This window comes from Callospermophilus lateralis, chromosome 18, assembly GCF_048772815.1.
Source record: "Callospermophilus lateralis isolate mCalLat2 chromosome 18, mCalLat2.hap1, whole genome shotgun sequence".
NCBI classification, from domain to species: Eukaryota; Metazoa; Chordata; class Mammalia; order Rodentia; family Sciuridae; genus Callospermophilus; species Callospermophilus lateralis.
In genome coordinates this window covers 57,773,632-57,790,392 of record NC_135322.1, presented here as the reverse complement: position 1 = coordinate 57,790,392, position 16,761 = coordinate 57,773,632, and the positions used below count along the sequence as shown (strand labels likewise).

Sequence of the window (16,761 nt, the reverse complement as noted above, 5' to 3'; positions counted from 1 at the left end):
TACTTATTAAGCCCCTTCTGTTCTTGGGTTCTAGGGACTGGAGACACAATTATAAATGAGGTACAATTCGTGCTTTCAAGCTGTTCGTATTCCCTGAAAATTTCATGTGGCAAGCAGTGTGAGTGACAGGGCTTAGAAGGTGAATCCTTTTGGAAAGGCTATGTTAGTAGAGAGTGAAGCTGTGGTGGTGGTGTTTCAGACAGTGATCCAAAGATGATAAGATCATACTGTGTGTGGGTGGGGGAGAGTAGATGGGAGCCCGGGGATGCCAGAGTCACTTGGAGGTAAGCTTCCTGGCGCCCTGGGGATTGGCCAGACTGCCAGTTCTGTGTACTTTGGAATAGGGTCGCCGTAGCCTCGGGGTGTCACGGCAAAGGGTCTACAAGGACCCACTTGCCATCCAGCCTGGGAATGCTGAAGCAGAAAGACGGCTCGCCAATCCTGGTATCCCTCAGACCTGGGTAATGAAGAGTTCAAGTGGATGAGACAGGTGTGGACAGCAGCAGTAACATTATGTGTGAGCCTGGGCATCTCCACTCCAGGTGCCAAGGCATACCATCAGGGGCCGGGCGGCTCGAATTCTGGAGAGACACCTGAACCACAGTAGCAAATCACTCTGCCCCAGTGTGTTTGCTAGCAACAGGATCAGGGCTAAGCCTGGTCGGCTAGCTCTGAAATAAGCACAGTGACCTGACAGCTGGGCAGGGAGGACTCTCTAACTGCCTCCTCACATCTCTCCTCCTTATCCTGGGAAGTTTGGTCTCCTCCTGTTCCAAACTCTCCCGGAGGCTGTGGATGGGAAGAGTTTGTGGATTTACCTATGTGCTCTCTGTGGTCCTGGTTCCCAGCTGCTGCCTTCTCTCCCCCCTCCCCACCCCATAAATAACCAGGAACCTCAGATACTGGAAGGGGGTGGCCCTCCACCTTGACAGTGGCATTAGTCTATCCCAGAGAGGGGACAGCTAAGAACATCAGCCTAAAATGACAAAGTGGCAGTAGCAGGTGGGAGTTAAGACCACCTGAGAAAGGGAGAAAGGCGGGCTCAGCCCCGGTGCCTGTCCAGTACCCACACCTGCCTCTGCCCTGTGGCCATTTTGGAAACCCCCCAGGAAAAGCCTAGAGAGGTTTCTCACAGCACTGGGGCTCTGTGCCTGCTTCTGCAGCTGGCCTTCCCTACCTTTCCTTCATTGAGGCAAACCTTTGTTTTCCTTCAACACTCAACTCAGATATCCCCTTTCCCCGATGACCCTCCTTCCCACAAAGCCAGAACCAGCCACTCTTTTTAGCATTTCTAGTGTTTGTATGTATGAAGTGCGTCCTTCGTGCTAGAATAAGTATGTAGGCTGTGTCACTGTGTTTTATCCTCCAGCAATCCTACGTGATACCTTTATCATGCTCCCTCTGACAGACTGGGAATCAAAGCTCAGAGTAGCTGAGAAACTTTCCCAAGACCTCACAGCTGTAAGTGGTGAACACAGGACTCAACTAAAGTTCATCCAACCCCTTAGGCAGCCCTTTGTTCTTTCGCTGATCATTGTATGGAGCTATCCTTTTACATGATTGGCTCTCTCCTCTAAAGGGTAAGCTCTCACCAGGCAGAGACTGGGGCTTTTTGGCCCAAGGATTCTAAAGGCATGGTGCAGTGCTTGGTTTGTAGAGAGAAATGGATTAACGATTGTGAGCAATTGACCCTGGTCTAACTTCTCTATGGGGGTGGGAGAGGTGTGGGAGAATAAGGGCAGTTCCATTCTTCCAATAGTCTCAAAGGAAGTGTCTCTGAATCCACAGGGAAAATCACCAACTGGACCGGCTTAGAACTCTAGGAACTCTGCTGGGGCAGGGGCTGCTAGGAGCTACTGATATTAATAATGATAAGTGACATTTACAGAGACTCCAACATACTCCTGCATCAGGGCTAAGTGCCTTTGTTCATATGACTTCATATAATTCCCAAAAGAACACATGAAATTCTTGAACTTCATGAATAGTCACAAACTATTATTATGATGGGGAAGTTGCGGCTACAGAACAAAACTGGAAGAATTCCAGTCCAGATCTGTCCCACTCCAGAGCTCTTCTTTGGTCCAATCAGACCCCTTCTTCACATTGCAATGGGGATGTCCACCTTCCCTGGCCACCAATGCTAGTGTGAGGTCTTTTCTTACTCCCCAGGAAAAGACCCAGAAACTATCAGAAACATCCCACAGAGCTCAAGCTCAAAGGCACAAGCATCGGCGAGGTCTCCTCTCCTCCAAGGGGTGGTCTTCAGCTAGACGCCTGTTCTTGCTGAGTCTGCGGGGAGTCTACAGTGGCTCTGGCCTGTCCAGCTGTAGTGGCCTCAGGAAAGGCCATGAGATTTTTCACTGCAAATATTTCTGTTCAGGGAGAGTCAAGAAAACCCTAGGAATCACCACACCTGCTGTCATCTCCTCCAAGATCCAGGTGGAAGTTCAACCTGCCCTAATCCTCTAGGGACAGTGAAAGAAATGTATTCTTTTTCACTTGAGACAGTGAGAGAGAGTTTTATTTTCCTTGTAGCTTAGTATTTCTCTTCTACCTCCATCTAACAAAAACATAAGCCTCCTTTGACTTAGTTCTGCAATGACCCCATCATTCAGATGAGTGGACGTAGATTATACAGGCATTTAAATGGAGGCAAAGAGAGGTTAAATCCCATGCTCAAGGTCACAGAGCCAGAGAGCAGCAGGGCCAGAACTGGAATCCAGATCATCTGACTCCAAGTATAAATAATTAATTTATTAAACCTGAGATAAATGCTACCAAAAACCATAAAGTAATAGGAGGATGTACAACAGGGGAAGCTATGAAGTCTGAGAACATTAGTTGAACTCTTTAGGTCTCAGTTTTCTCAGTCCTAAAATGGGTATGTTAATAAAGGGGTGCGTCTTAAGAAGATTAAATGACAGCATGCACACAATGTTCAGCTAGAGTTCAGAAAAATGAGGAAAGAGCAAAACATGGTAACTCTTAAAAGCAGATCGGTTCCTCATCTCATGGAATTCACAGATCACCGATCAAAGGTTAAACAAAGACTCACTCTGTGTCATGAGGTGGAAGAACTAAGGAACTGAGAGAAAGGAGAAGCTGTCCCATCGCAGTGTGTCCCTATCCCCGAAGGTCAGTGATCAGCTGCTCTGCAAAGGTCTGGACCAGATGGTAACCAGGGCGCACACTGGCCTCCTCTTCTTCACTCAGTGCCACAGAGCAGCAATGGCTTCGATGGCGCAAGAGTGAAATGAAGGGCAATGCAGGCCGACTGACCACTCCCAGTCTGACACTCATTCCTGTCCATTCTCCGGACCGCAAATGTGGTCAGGCCACAGTCTCAACCTCCAAGTCCAATTATATAATATGTATGTAAATATTTAACCAAGTCACCGTATTATTTATTTCTGCTAAGAAAGAGAAATCACTCTTGATTTGCGTGAGTGAGCTGAAGCTATTCCTTTACTGCTGGGCCTCTGGTGACAACTTTTCCATCTTCCTCTGCAACTGATCAGAGCAAGAGAGCTCTCCAGCAGGCTGCTGTGCTCTGCCTGGAACTCCATCCCCTGCATGATTGCAAATCTGCGTATTAGTGCAGCTTTCTCCCACATCACCCTCTAACTGGGAATGTGGAGGCGGCTTCTTTTATTTATTTCTGAGCAAAAAAAAAAAAAAAAAAAACGCACTGGTGAAAAGAGAGTTCGGGGGTGCGTTTGATAGTAAGAATCCAGGGCTAATGAGAAGATAAGTCATATTTTAAAGGAAAATTAGACATCTCAAGTATGGTAAGTTAGCCCTCCACACCAAGTCTAATAACACCCCTGTTCGCTGTTTTCTTCTGAGATCACCGGTTATTTATTCCGTGGTTATTTATTCAAGGACTAATAGAGTGAGTAGGAAGGGCTTTCCTTCTAGGTCAGGTGTAGGAGTTAAGAACAGATTATCTCTCCCTGAAAGAGCTGCCTTAGGAGATTGTGTGCCTCTGGTTATATTGCTTACCTGGGGACAGAAAATGTAAAAGTCATGTGAAAAAGAGAGAAAGAAAAAAAAACTCATTTTCTTCTTTCTCAGTATTTTTCTACTGTATTATCTGGAAGCCATTGACCAGAAAAGTGATAAGCGGGATGAGATTTCTGGACATTCATTATAATGAATTTGAGGCATGTTAATATTTTCAGAATACAATGAGGCTCAGATGCTCTGAGACTGAGAAGCAGACTCCAATCCACCTGAAGGGCACTCTGGCAATGGACTTTATAGGATGCGCCTTCAGTTCTTTCTCGTATTTAGTGCTGCAGCTCTTGGGGGTTGGGGTCAAGACTGAAATTCTAGGCATATAAAAAGGCTCTGGTGACAAATCCAGGTTCTACTGCCACTCACTGCCCTTCTGACCTCGCAGGAATTTACTGAACCTTTCTGACCCTCAGGGGTAACAATGACCTTTACCTTGCAGGGTTCTACAAGATAACTTCTCTATGGTTCTGGTTCTGGTGGGTTCTCAGGTATGAGATCCCTTCCATCTCCCCTGGGAAGACTTAGTTATGACTGAGCGTTCTTGTTCTTGATTTGCATTGATTTTTCTGACTCCAAAATATTATAATTTTAGGCAAGTGATGAGTCCATGGTGTTTAGTTTGTATAGACCTTATTCTATTTGCTTTGCATAATGGTAGAGAGGGTCATGCATTTTTCACAAATTAAAAAAAAAAAAGTTTTATTATGGGAAATTTTGAACATAAACAAAAGTGGTCAGAATAACATAATAATAAACCTTTTTTACCCACTGTCCTCCTCAGAAGCCGTCAATCCATGGCCAACTCTATCTCATTGTCTAGCACCCCTACTCTTTGACTTAAGATCTCTTCATTCTAAAATGTTACTTCCCTTATTCCTATAGTAGTTAAGGATTTATAAATGATAAATGTGTATGTTGAATAAATATTTAAAGGAACCAAATTATAAAATACAGAGGTTATCCCCCCACCCCCAGAATGTTTGGGCTTTGAATTTTGAGCCCAAGGTAATGGTAAATGGCAGGTGGGACAAGAAGCCATGCCCCTTAGCTGATCCAAGTCCAGACACTGATTTAATAGCTGCATTACATGAATAAACGGGAAGAGGAGACTCATGCTGCTCACTTACCCAAATTACTGCTAGAAGCAACCAAACTAGTACATAAGAGAGGCATGAGGTCTTTGGAAAGTCCTATCGCTACCAGCGTTGTTAATAAAACCAAATAATAAGACGACAAGAATAACACCAGGCCTAATGACTCCAAGCATGTTTCCGCCTAATCTTGTATTGTCTCCCTGGATTCCAGAGGGAGATGACTCTTTAAGGCAGCGTCAAAACAATACCTCGTATCCCTTCACGCTGTCTCCCAGAGCTTCAACGATCCCAGAACACTCGAATCCGGGCACCAGGGGAGTCTTGGGAGGGTTGTCAATATTCCCTTGTCGCACCATCAAGTCAATGAAGTTCAAACCACTGCAAACAGCAAACGTAAAACGAGAGAAATGCAAAATGAGATTAATCAAGCCACCAAAACCCAGCACCAGCCTGGCTTTCTTTTCTTCCTCTCTCCCCACCTTCTCTCCCTCCCTCCTTCTTTCCTTCCTTCCTTCCCGCCATAGCATCCCTCATAGTAACGCCACTATGTAAATGTCACTAATAATACAAAATTCAATTATCTCTACACAGAGAAGTAGTGCTTTTTCTAACAGTGAAAATAGCTGCCTTTCCTAATTCAAAAGAGCCCCTTTATTCTCCCTCGGAGTCTGTTAACTCTTATTTTAAAAAACACATATCGACTAGCCTGGTCATTAGACACCCGAGCACTTGATCAAGGGTAAAAAATGTACTAGCAACTGTTTACAAGCAGACACGTGGACAGCGGCCAGACACCATGGCCACCAGCCAATCTGTGAGTAAGAGAGAAAGAGAAAGGAGACCTAATTTTAAAAGGCCTCAAAATAACCAGGCAACTCTCCTCCCTCACGGCACAACACAGGCCAGCGCTGTGCAGAAACAGGATGGTGCCTGTGAGCTGTCAGGAGGCTGCCCTCCATTCTGGGCAGGAGAGTGACTCAAAGAGGAGAGATCAAGGGGTGTCTGGATGGATGCGGGAAGACTGAAGTGTCTGTTTCAAAACTCCAAGCTCCCTCTGGAGGAGAGATGTTATCAGGTATTTTCTATTAACAGTACTTTTGAAATAAGGAAGTTATTAAATAAATCAAAGTCATCTTTGATAGATGGATTCCACCATATCTTGATCCTTGATACTGGATTCCAATGATGCTACCAATGATTTTATTTTCCAGAACTACAATTGGAGATTGCACTTAGCACCTACTTGCTAGTCACATGGGGGAACGCGTCCCATCCAACTTGCATTTTTCCCAACAGATATGGTTCTAATGTGCTTCTTATTTTCATAAGCCTCCATCTGAGAAAGACTTGGGTTAGAGAAACCAAACTCTTCAGGGCAAGCCAGGGCTCATCAGCATCTGGCCACAGGTTCCCTTCCAAGTGAGGCGACCAGAACATTTAAGCCTATCTTGCTCCTTCCTTCCCTGTCCTCTCGGGAGGAAAGCATCCAATCCTACCTACCTGTCCTTGCTCACTGATCTCATCCACACAGAATGGATAAAGGCAAGAAGGATGGCTTTAAGGGTGGGTTCAAAAGCCACCACTGTCTCAAGGTCTTGCTGAGAGTCAATCGGCAAGTTTCACAGGCTGCCTTAGCTGGCGCCTCTCCTAAGGGTGACCCCTTGAAAGCAGCAATGGGCCCTGAATAATCAGTAAAGTTGATACCTAACTAAAGTCTGCTGGATGAAGAAATCGCCATCCATATTCCAAACTTTGCTCTTCCAGGTTAAACACGATTTCCTTTGCCACATATATATTTCTGAAATGTACATGTGGACTTGCAAAGGTCCTACTATGGTGGCAAACAGTTATTTAGGTCATTTATGCACCAAAATGTTCTCTAATAAACAACCTGGAAGAACAGAGTACAATTCCCGACTCGACCACTTCAACCCACATGACTGTGACCTTGGGAAAGCGGCTCAGCCTCCCTGTGCTTCCGCTTCCCATCTGTAAAATGAGGGTGGGGCAGCCCCTGCTGTGAAAAAGAAGGGAGGGACCAAAGTAGCCTCCTGCAGGCGCACAGTCAGGGTGCACAGTGCGAGCCTTCAGACGCACAGCTGCCCTGAAGGAGGCAGGAGCTGTGTGAGGAAGAGTCCTGTTAAAAATGGCTGGAAACCCTTTCCAAGCAGGAAAGCCTTCGGCTACCTGTCACCCTCAGTGCTGTGAACCGGCCCCTTTCTATAAAGCGTCACTGCAGAACAACCCAAGGAATTTCTATGGCCCAAAGCAAACACTCCATCTCATCCCACGCCTACTTTAGCTCCCTGTGTTTTCCTTCATGTGAAATCTTGGGGCTTTCCCTCCTGATGTGGAAATGTCAGAAGAAATCACTTCACAGGTCTGCAAATACGGCCTCCCCTGGAGAAGGCTTCATCCTAGGGCATCACGCTGCCCAGCTGGACCTTCTTAACACCATCGGCATGAGCTGCGTCTGGTGGCTGGAAACAGAGAGCCAGCCACTTAGTCTCCTGGAAGAGGCCTAAGGCTGACTTGATAGAAGCCCGTGGCTTCCTGTGGCCTTGATCAAGTGTCGGGCAGCTCCACCAGATCTTGGTGAATGCCAAGATTTTATTTTTAGGAAGCAGGCGTATTCTGAGAGATGGGGATGGGACAGTGCCAGCTGCTTCAACACAAAGGAAGGAGGCGAATGGTTGGTAAGGTTGTATCAGAGCCCCATCAGGATGCCTTTCTCCTCACGACAGCTGGCATTTGCTGAAGGGTTAGTTTGTGGCAGAAACTGTGCCCAGTACTTTACTTTTGTTACTTATGAATCAATAATACTCCTGTGAATTCTGCATCAGCGAACCCATTTTTCAGATGAGGAAGCCCGAGACACAGATGAAGCAACCTTCATCTTAAAGAAGTGCTTAAGGTCCCATCTTCAGAAAATGCGCGGGTCAGGATCTGAACTCGAGCACAGTGTAAACTGGACCCCCTACACCACAATCTTCTACTGGTCCCAGCACTGGGTGATCTCGCTAAAGCTATGAGTGGAGAAATGCAAGAGAACAACTTAGTCACACAAAGGATGTTGAATGACAGAATTGAACTGGAGGGACTTAGCCGACCTGAGCATTGGGGAAACCTAAGGGCCAAAGCCAGTAGGCGGAGAAACTAAACGAGAAGAAAAAACACAAGAGGTCAAAGTCCGCCCTACAGCTGTATGGGGGACAACTGGCCAACTTCCACTGTGGAGTGACCTAGAATGGGAAAGTCCAGCCCTGGCCTGGGTGAGGCCAGCTCCATTGTGCCTCCTGCCCTCTGTCTCCTTTTATTACATGTGTCTTTACAATGGAATCTCTTTGCATGGATTAGAAGAAATAAACCAAAGTACCATAATTCAATTACCTCCAATACTCCATTGGGACATTTTTAACTTTTTTTTTTTTTCAAACAAAATAAGTAACATTGTTTAGCAATATTAAGCCAAGGTCACACAGATAACAAAGCCTATGGGCTTACACTTGGATCAAATGGTTCATTTTTCCACCACAACAGAAAAACACAGGAGTCTGACAAGCTCTCCACCTCCACAGTTACAGTTTCCAGTATTCGCTAAGATAATTTGATTTTTAGCTGAAAACTTCCGGGGGTGGCCGTGACTACATCTAGTGACTCAGGGGCATGTGGGGGTAATCTTCAGACACCTCCCTTGCTTAATTTGTACACAACTCTTGAACATTTGAGATCAATGCAAACAAAATAGCATCGGATAGTACTTGGCATAATGTTCTGCTAGGTGATCCCATATTTCTCAAAGATTGGTATAATTTTAATTAACAATACTTTTATTTTTCTTCTTCTGTTACATTATTAGTCAGAGGCTATGTATAAAGAGTTATTATTGAGATGAAGCATCCTGAAGGAGAAAAGGCAGAAATTTGAGAAAAGGACCCTTGGGGAGGGGGAGGATTCTAAAAAGGAGGAGGAATCTGCAGGCAGGTGGCAGAAGACACAGGGAAATGGGGGGGGGGGCAGTCCTCCTAATAAATAACACTTTCTCACATTTGCATAGAACAGCACAGCTTACAAGAAGCTTTCATGCAAATCTCATTAAACTTTGTAATGACTCCAGAAAAGCAACAAGTGCAGATGTTATTGTTCGCATTAAGGCGTGAACACTAAGACCCACAGAAGATGAGTGACTTGCTAAAGGCAGCACAATTAGTACGTGACAAAGCGGAAACTTGAGTCAGAGTCTTCAGATCCTTGCCATTGTGCATTCCAGGACACGGTGAAATCTCAAATGGAGGAAAATCAAATGTTACTAAATTCAAAAATTCTAAGAAGTAGGGGCATGGGTTTCAGTCTCTGTTCTGCTGCCCATCAGCTAGGACCAGGGCGAGGTTTCTGAAGCCCTCCCCGTGCTCTGCGCTGTTTGCTTGATGGTCCTTTATTCTGTGGGTTCTGCTCCCAACATTATCAGAACTGAAGTGTATGAAGAGAGGGAGGGATGTGGGGGTCTGATTCAGATGCTCAGATTCTGTGGAGGAGCCAAATCTAGCCACAGCATCCTCACTTTGGGCCCTTAGGGATGTCACCTGTGATGTCTCATGAAAGAAGCTCAATGTTCCCACTTTGTGTTCTGCCAGAGTCAACAAGCACTGCTCCCACCACGACCACGCTGCATGTCAGATGCCGAATGTGGACCATTTTCACCTCCACCTTGCCCAAGATCACAGAGTAGGTACCGGAACTGAGAAGATGAGCCATGGTACATGACTGTCGGCTCGTGTTTCTGACCCCTGGGATGTCATTCCCTTATCTCTATCTATGATTTACAAATCATAGTGCTCTGATGTGTATTCTTTGCCCCAAACTTGTCATTGGAGATATGTGGAATTTTATATGCGAATAATCTCAAATGAAGACACAAATTATTTCTTTAAAGGTAGCATAAGTGAATGACACACCAAGCATTCCAGCTATAGTTCATTAATATTCCAACTTGAATCAAAAATTGATCCAAAGGAGGAGATTACCAGAGAAGAGACAAGTGGCCATGGAGAAGGTCCCTTTCTTTTATTCTGGTGAAAGGAAGGCAGGGATTGCCCACAGGAAAGAATTGTGGGATTCTTTCTATTCTATTCTTTCGTCAGGTTGTCAGTAACCTCAGCTCTGACCATAGGGATCCAAACACTGTCAGACCATATCCCCAGATGGGGATATAGCTCAGTTGGTAGGGTGCTTGCCTCACATGCACAAGGCCCTAGGTTCAATCCCCAGAACCACCAAAATAACAACAAAAAAAACCCACAATGATTAAAAAAAAACCCTTTTTCCTTTAACTTACTTGTTTATGGACACAGATCAACAGAGCACCCCAAATACATGTTGATCTTATTCTCAATAGAAATCCCATCTTGGCCCATCATTGGCCCAATTAAGATGCAGATTACAGAGAAATAACCTTCCTATACCATTTTTTACCTCTGCAGGGATACAGCTGAGCATACCATGTGTTATGATCTGTGTTCACTTCTTTATGAAGACAGAGGGAATTTTTTCCCAAATCTCAGCACACAGGCTGGCTGTCGGAAGCTTTCAGGCCTGGTCTTGTGTATACGCTGTTATGAATTTTTCTTTGTGTTAGCTGTTTGAATGCTCAGCACCAAATTTGTGTTGACAAATTTGTTCTGTGATGACATTTGTTCTGTCATCTTACTGCTTGCTCAATTGTCACTGCAACTTCTGAATCCTTTGGAATTTCCTATTTAAATATCTGATGACCTCTTACAGTGGTTTTCAAAACTTACTGTGCACAAGAATTCCCCAAAAGGCTTATTTTTACAGGGTGGGTACTGAGGATTGAACTCAGGGGCACTTAACCATTGAGCCACATCCCCAGCCCTATTTTGTATTTAGAGACAGAGTCTCACTGAGTTGCTTAGCTCCTCATTTTTGCTGAGGCTGGCTTTGAACTTTTCACCTTCCTACCTCAACCTCCTGAGCTGCTGGGATTACAGTTAAAACCCAGATTGTAGGGCTCCCCCTCCAAGTCCTGACTCTTCGTCTGAGGTGATGTCCCAGGTGTTACATTTCTAAAAAGTTTCTAGGTGATGCTGAGGCTGTTGATCTGGGGCCCTGCTTGGTGACCAGCTGGTCTATCATTTCTTCTTCAGCTAATTCAAGCCCTTTTTAGAAGGAGATAGGGTAAATATTAATAGATGATCATTAGATAGATATAAAAATGAAAATGAAAAGCTCTCTCATTGTCTTTGAGGGCAATTGAACATTTTGGTCCTAGTCCAGAAGAGGATATTTGTCTTGTTAACTGTAGTCTTATTAGGTTAGATTCATCATTCTAATTTGTCCTTCTATTTCTTGGATCCTAATTCTTTCATCCAAAAAGTTGATTCTGCCTCTTGGATTTGTATTCTCTGAAAATGTGGTTATCATGCCATTAACTTCTGCGTCCAAAGTGCTGATAAAAATACTGGACTGGCTGTCACATTCCTGGTTCCTAAGCGGGTTTTACGAATTCTACAGAAGTTGTCATGGAGGAAATATAAAATATAAGGCTAGCTGACATCTGAAATTTCTTCAAATCATGAGCTCTTATGATTCTATGAAATACCTCCAAGACATGTTGAATGCATGTGTAATAAATAACAAGTACTCAGTAAAGACCCTGAGGCCTGACTCTTGGTGGGTCACGACAATCAATTCCCGCCCTCCATAGTAGTACTGTCCAAGCAGAGGGGCTTCCCCTTGAGCCTTGGAAACAATCACCTTTTGGATGCCTGTCAGGATCCTCTTGGTGGTGTGGGCATGTTGTTTTTTCCTAAATGCACATTTCCTGATCCCAGATCTGAGCATCTCTTTAAGCTTAGGCATATTCTCATTGCCGTGGGGGTCCTGAAGGACCACTACTGGCCCAATGTCAGCTTTTCCCATGAAGAGAAATGTTCAAGAAGGGTTCGATCCTTCCTAAGAGGGCTCTTCCACAGGACCTTGTGACTTTTGGAGAGGCCCCAAGAAGCCAGAAGAAATCTGAAAAACCCCATACAGGTTTTCCTGATGATGGAGCATGAGGAGAAAAGAAATTGATTTGTGGCTAGTAACTAAATGTATGACATTTACAAGGTGTTTACTAAAGAAGAGCCCTAGTGGCCCTCTACAACGACTATGTATCATGCATGAGGCTAAGTGTTTTATATGCATAATATCATTTAATTTTTATGCTGCCCATAAACAATGCTAAGAGGCAAACAATACTATCCTTACTTTACAGAGAACAAAATCAAGGCACATCTGGGTTTGCAAAGTCACTATGTCAACGTGAGCAATGTGGATTCAGCATCTGTGCTCTTGAATACCGTACTCTACTTCTGAACTTTGATTTCCTGTTGAAAGAGCATCACTAAGTATCCCAAGGTACATAAATGAGACCTTCTTTTAGTCAGTTTTTCATCACTGTGACCAAAATGCCTGTCAAGGACAACTTAGAGGAGGAAAAGCTTATTTGGGGCTAAGAGTTTCAGAGATTCAGTTCATGGTAGGCTGAATCCATTGCTCTGGAGCCAAGGTGAGGCAGAACATCATGGCAGACAGGCCTGGTGGAGGAGTGCTCCTCTGTGATTCATGGTAAGCAGGAGGCAGTGAGGGAGAGAGGGGAAGGGGCCACAAGGAAGATGAATTCTTCCAGAATACTCCACCAGTGAGCTATTTCCTCCAGCCATGCCTTACCTACCTATAGTTCCCACCCTGTTAGTCCATCGAAACTAGGTTACTGCTTAGGTTACAGCTCACACGATCTAATGATTTCACCTCTGAATATTCTTGCACAACACAGGAGCTTTGGGGGACCTCTCATATCCACGCCAGGCACACCTCTGTACTTAACTAGCACATTGAGCACCTACTGCGTACCAAGCGGTATCCTAGGTACTGAATACCCCAGAATAACAAATTTGAAATTCTCACAGGAAAGCAAAACCATAAAAGGTGATTATAGCATGATGTGAAGAGTTCAATCATGGGTCAAAGTGGTACCTGGGTGACCACAAGTGTGGCTAAGATACAATAGATCCACGAAGTCAAAACATTAACCTCCAGAAAGTTTCCAAAAGAATAGTCCTGCTGGTTCTCTGCAACCATCAGAGCCAAGTTTACCTCCTTAGCTTTGGCTTTTTGGCTCCTTCTCAAGTGGGGTGCTTGACGTCCTTCTGCCTCAGTGTTTTCCATCTCAAAAAAACAAATCCTAGGGATGTTGGCACAGATTGAAGATGATAATATATGTTGGACAGAGTAACTTGCATACAGTAGGTGCTCAGAAGTGTGAGCTGCTGTTGTCCTCCTCCTCCTCATCATCATCATCATCTTCATCACATCATCACACAAAGAAGGCATTAAAGGTCAGGTTCCCTGGGAAACAGACACACAGTCTGATCTGCATGCAGGTCTGATAGGGAGTGTTCTAGGAAGCAGTCTCTAGATCAGCAGGAGGGAAGCTGGACTACGCAGAGATAGAAGTCTCTGATATACTAATGAAGAGGTTTCAGCTCATCCATGGAAACTTCCTGGGCTAGTATGGCCCCTTGAGTGATTCTGAATCAAAGCAAGGGCACTAGCACCCCTCCATCAACTAGTGATGGGTTGAAGCTGCACCCAGGGAAGGAATGCAGTTTGGGGCAAGGAGGCAACCTGAAGCAGAAGGCAACTCCTCAGGAAGGGACAGGGGGGAGCTGTCAATAGCCATCACTCCTGGTAACTGGAAGAATAAGCACAGAGGTCCTAAGATAACCTCTGGGTGGTATATCCACCACCTGCTACAAGAGTGGTGGTGTGATTTCCCCTTTGGGGGTTTTATTCCCTCATGGCTACAGGTATTTGTCACTCACAGTGAACAAAGTCAAAGAAGACCATGAGATCTTTAAAGAGAGACCCGAAAGAATGAAAGAGAAATGGAGGAAGAGTTCAAGGAATCAAGAAAGGGACTGACGAAAGAAAAAGAAAATAGAAAACGCTAGCAGGTGGATGAATTACCTGAATGCCTGCAGGATTGGCATACTGTTGGGGAAGAGACATATGAAAAACAGCAGTTCAGGTTTTTTACATGTTTGTGGAAAGGTGAGGTCACAGTCCTCTGGGGGAGATGTGGGCATCAGGGAAAACACACTCGAGTTCCAAATGCAAAGCTTTCACCAGCCTCCTGCTGGTGGGCATTAATGACAGCTTCTGCCAGCTCTGGGATGAACCAAACAGACCCAATGTGAGGCTCTGACAAAGCAAAAGCAGTGGGAAAATAAGGGGAGCCCTTCTTCATTCTGCTCTTGTCTTGCGGATAATTTGTTCATCAAAGCCCTTGACTCCGATCCATATGGGGTCAGAGAAGCCCAAGTTGACCCATTTCCTCATATCCTGAGAACCGTAGCTTCTGTTTCCGTTTCTTAATCTCAACTGATACCTTGAAAATGCCTATGGAAATAGGCATTGATTGATCTCAGAAAATACATTCCCAAGTTTTGCTTTCTCTTTGTTGGCTTGTTCAAGCACCCGTTTTGTTATCTCAAGTCTACAGAACAATCTGCTTTGAAAGGAAAACACTCAGGGTCCAAACCAAAAGTACCTTATGTGCAAATCTCATACAGCATCTTATCTGAAGACAGACAGACCACCCTGGATGGATGGCAGGATAGAGAAGTCACCCGGTTCCATCCCAGGGCAGAAAGAATGTGTTAAGGGTGCCCTGACCCCCTCTGCCCATTGCTGGTCCGTGACTCTTGACACTGGTTTCCTCCTAACCCTGCCCACCCTCCCTAGCCACTACATTTAAATAAAAATAATCTTGCACCCATGTAAGACACAGGAAATTCTCTGATGCATTTGAGGCTTCCTCATAATCTTTACTTACTCAGTAAATACTGCTGTTGGGTTGCCCCCACCCAAATCCCTTTCTCCATAACAGATGCAGTGATAATGAGGGTAATATAGTTTGGGAAATGGTTGTACAAATCCTCTGTTGCTACTGTGTCTGAGAAAGGAAATATATTCAGATCTTATGTCCAAATTAATATTCAAGACACACTTCAGTAGTATTTCCAACACAGAACGAAATAGCCAAGTAGACGTATGTAGAATATGAACATCTAGAGTCAGTTTTCAACAGAATCAGAAAAGCCTAGTACAGGCAGGTCCAACACAAGCTCTCCCTGATGCCAAAACCAACCTTTACTGGCTCCTTACAAGGTTAGCATCTCTATGCTCCACGTTGATGGTGACCAAGGCATTGATTTCAAATGGGCACTTGGCAGTGATTGGCTGCACAGAACATGCAATCTCATCCGACTTAAATTCAACAGACCCTCTGTGTTTGGGGGCTTGGTTGGGCAGTGATGTTACAACAGAGACGATGCCATCTGTGCTTCCCAGAGTTCAGAGATCAGCAAATAAATGATTACACACTAAGACAGTTCCACAAGAGGAGGCCATTTAAGGGTCAGAGCTAGCACAGAGACAGTAGTTACTAAGTCACTTTACTGTGATCAGGAAAGAATTCCCTAGGAACAAGTGTGTCCTTTGCTCCCATTCCCTGACCTCTCCAGCTCCAGCCCACCTCTCCATGGAGGAGGAAAGATAGTACAGAGTTACCACAGCTTGATTTTTCCCTTCAGCCACAGAGGGGGCAGGATCATCATGGAGAAAGAGTCCATTTTTGCTATAATGTGAGTGTTATTTCCTAAGACATTGCAGTTAATAAAAAATAATGGTTAGTAAAACAGTTGTTTCTATAGGGGAAAAGGGGGGTGGTGATGACTAAACAATGTGCAATGGAACATTCTGTGATGATGGAAACGTTCAGCATGCATCCAATATGGCAGCCACTGGCTACGTGAGGGTACTGAATGCTGGTAGTGGGTTAGTGTCACTAAGGATCTAAACTTTAATTTTTGGCCAATTGGTGTCTAACTGAATTAGCCTAAGAAGGTGACAGTAGCAGAATCACTCCTACTGTCTTCCCTCTAGACTAGAAGCACCACTAGACACCTATGTTTCCACATTCCATGCTTGTCAGGGCACAGAGGGGCCGGCAAACAATGATTCCTCTGCTGGAGAAGCACATAGGAAAATGCCTAGGAGTGACTGAGCGCTCCCCTTCCTTCACCTTCCTAGAGGGATTTTCTCTCAGCCACACGGGGCTGGCAGCATTGCAAGCACTGGGGTAACGGTAAGAGAACTGAGAAAGTCACAGAGCTGCTTGATTGCTGTGCTTCGGAAAAAGCAAAGATTCACTCCTGGAAGGTAAGAAATAAATGTGAAAGGTGAACAAAGATAGAAGATTTGAAAGTCTGGGAGAGCTTGAGGAGAGCAAGAGAGGAAGTCTGGAGGGATGAATGTAGGAAAACATATTTAAGAAATTCTCTCTAGCACTTGGGGACCCAGCTTTTACGTCTTCTAAAGACTCCATGTTTTGACAATGACGGTACTTTTCAAAAAATGCAGAATTTGGATTTCTCCTTCAGATGAACAGGTCCAGCTACCTTAGGGAAACAAGAGGAAAAAAGACCAAGAACAAGAAACACCATTGTCCTAAGAGTGCAGGAAAGGAGAGAAGCATTGTTGGCTTAAGTGTTGTTGGCTGAGGACAGAGACAGAGTCTCAA

The 16,761-nt window shown here is 44.8% G+C and overlaps 1 protein-coding gene across 1 annotated transcript in view; it reads right to left on the bottom strand.

Moving 5' to 3' along the window:
* Positions 1-16,761, bottom strand: part of Vat1l (vesicle amine transport 1 like) — a 141,203-nt gene that overhangs the window by 112,708 nt on the left and 11,734 nt on the right. Inside the window, exon 2 of the mRNA XM_076839168.2 lies at positions 5,363-5,492. Within this exon, the coding sequence (XP_076695283.1) occupies positions 5,363-5,492 (130 nt within the window). The remainder of the gene's footprint in view (positions 1-5,362; positions 5,493-16,761) is intronic.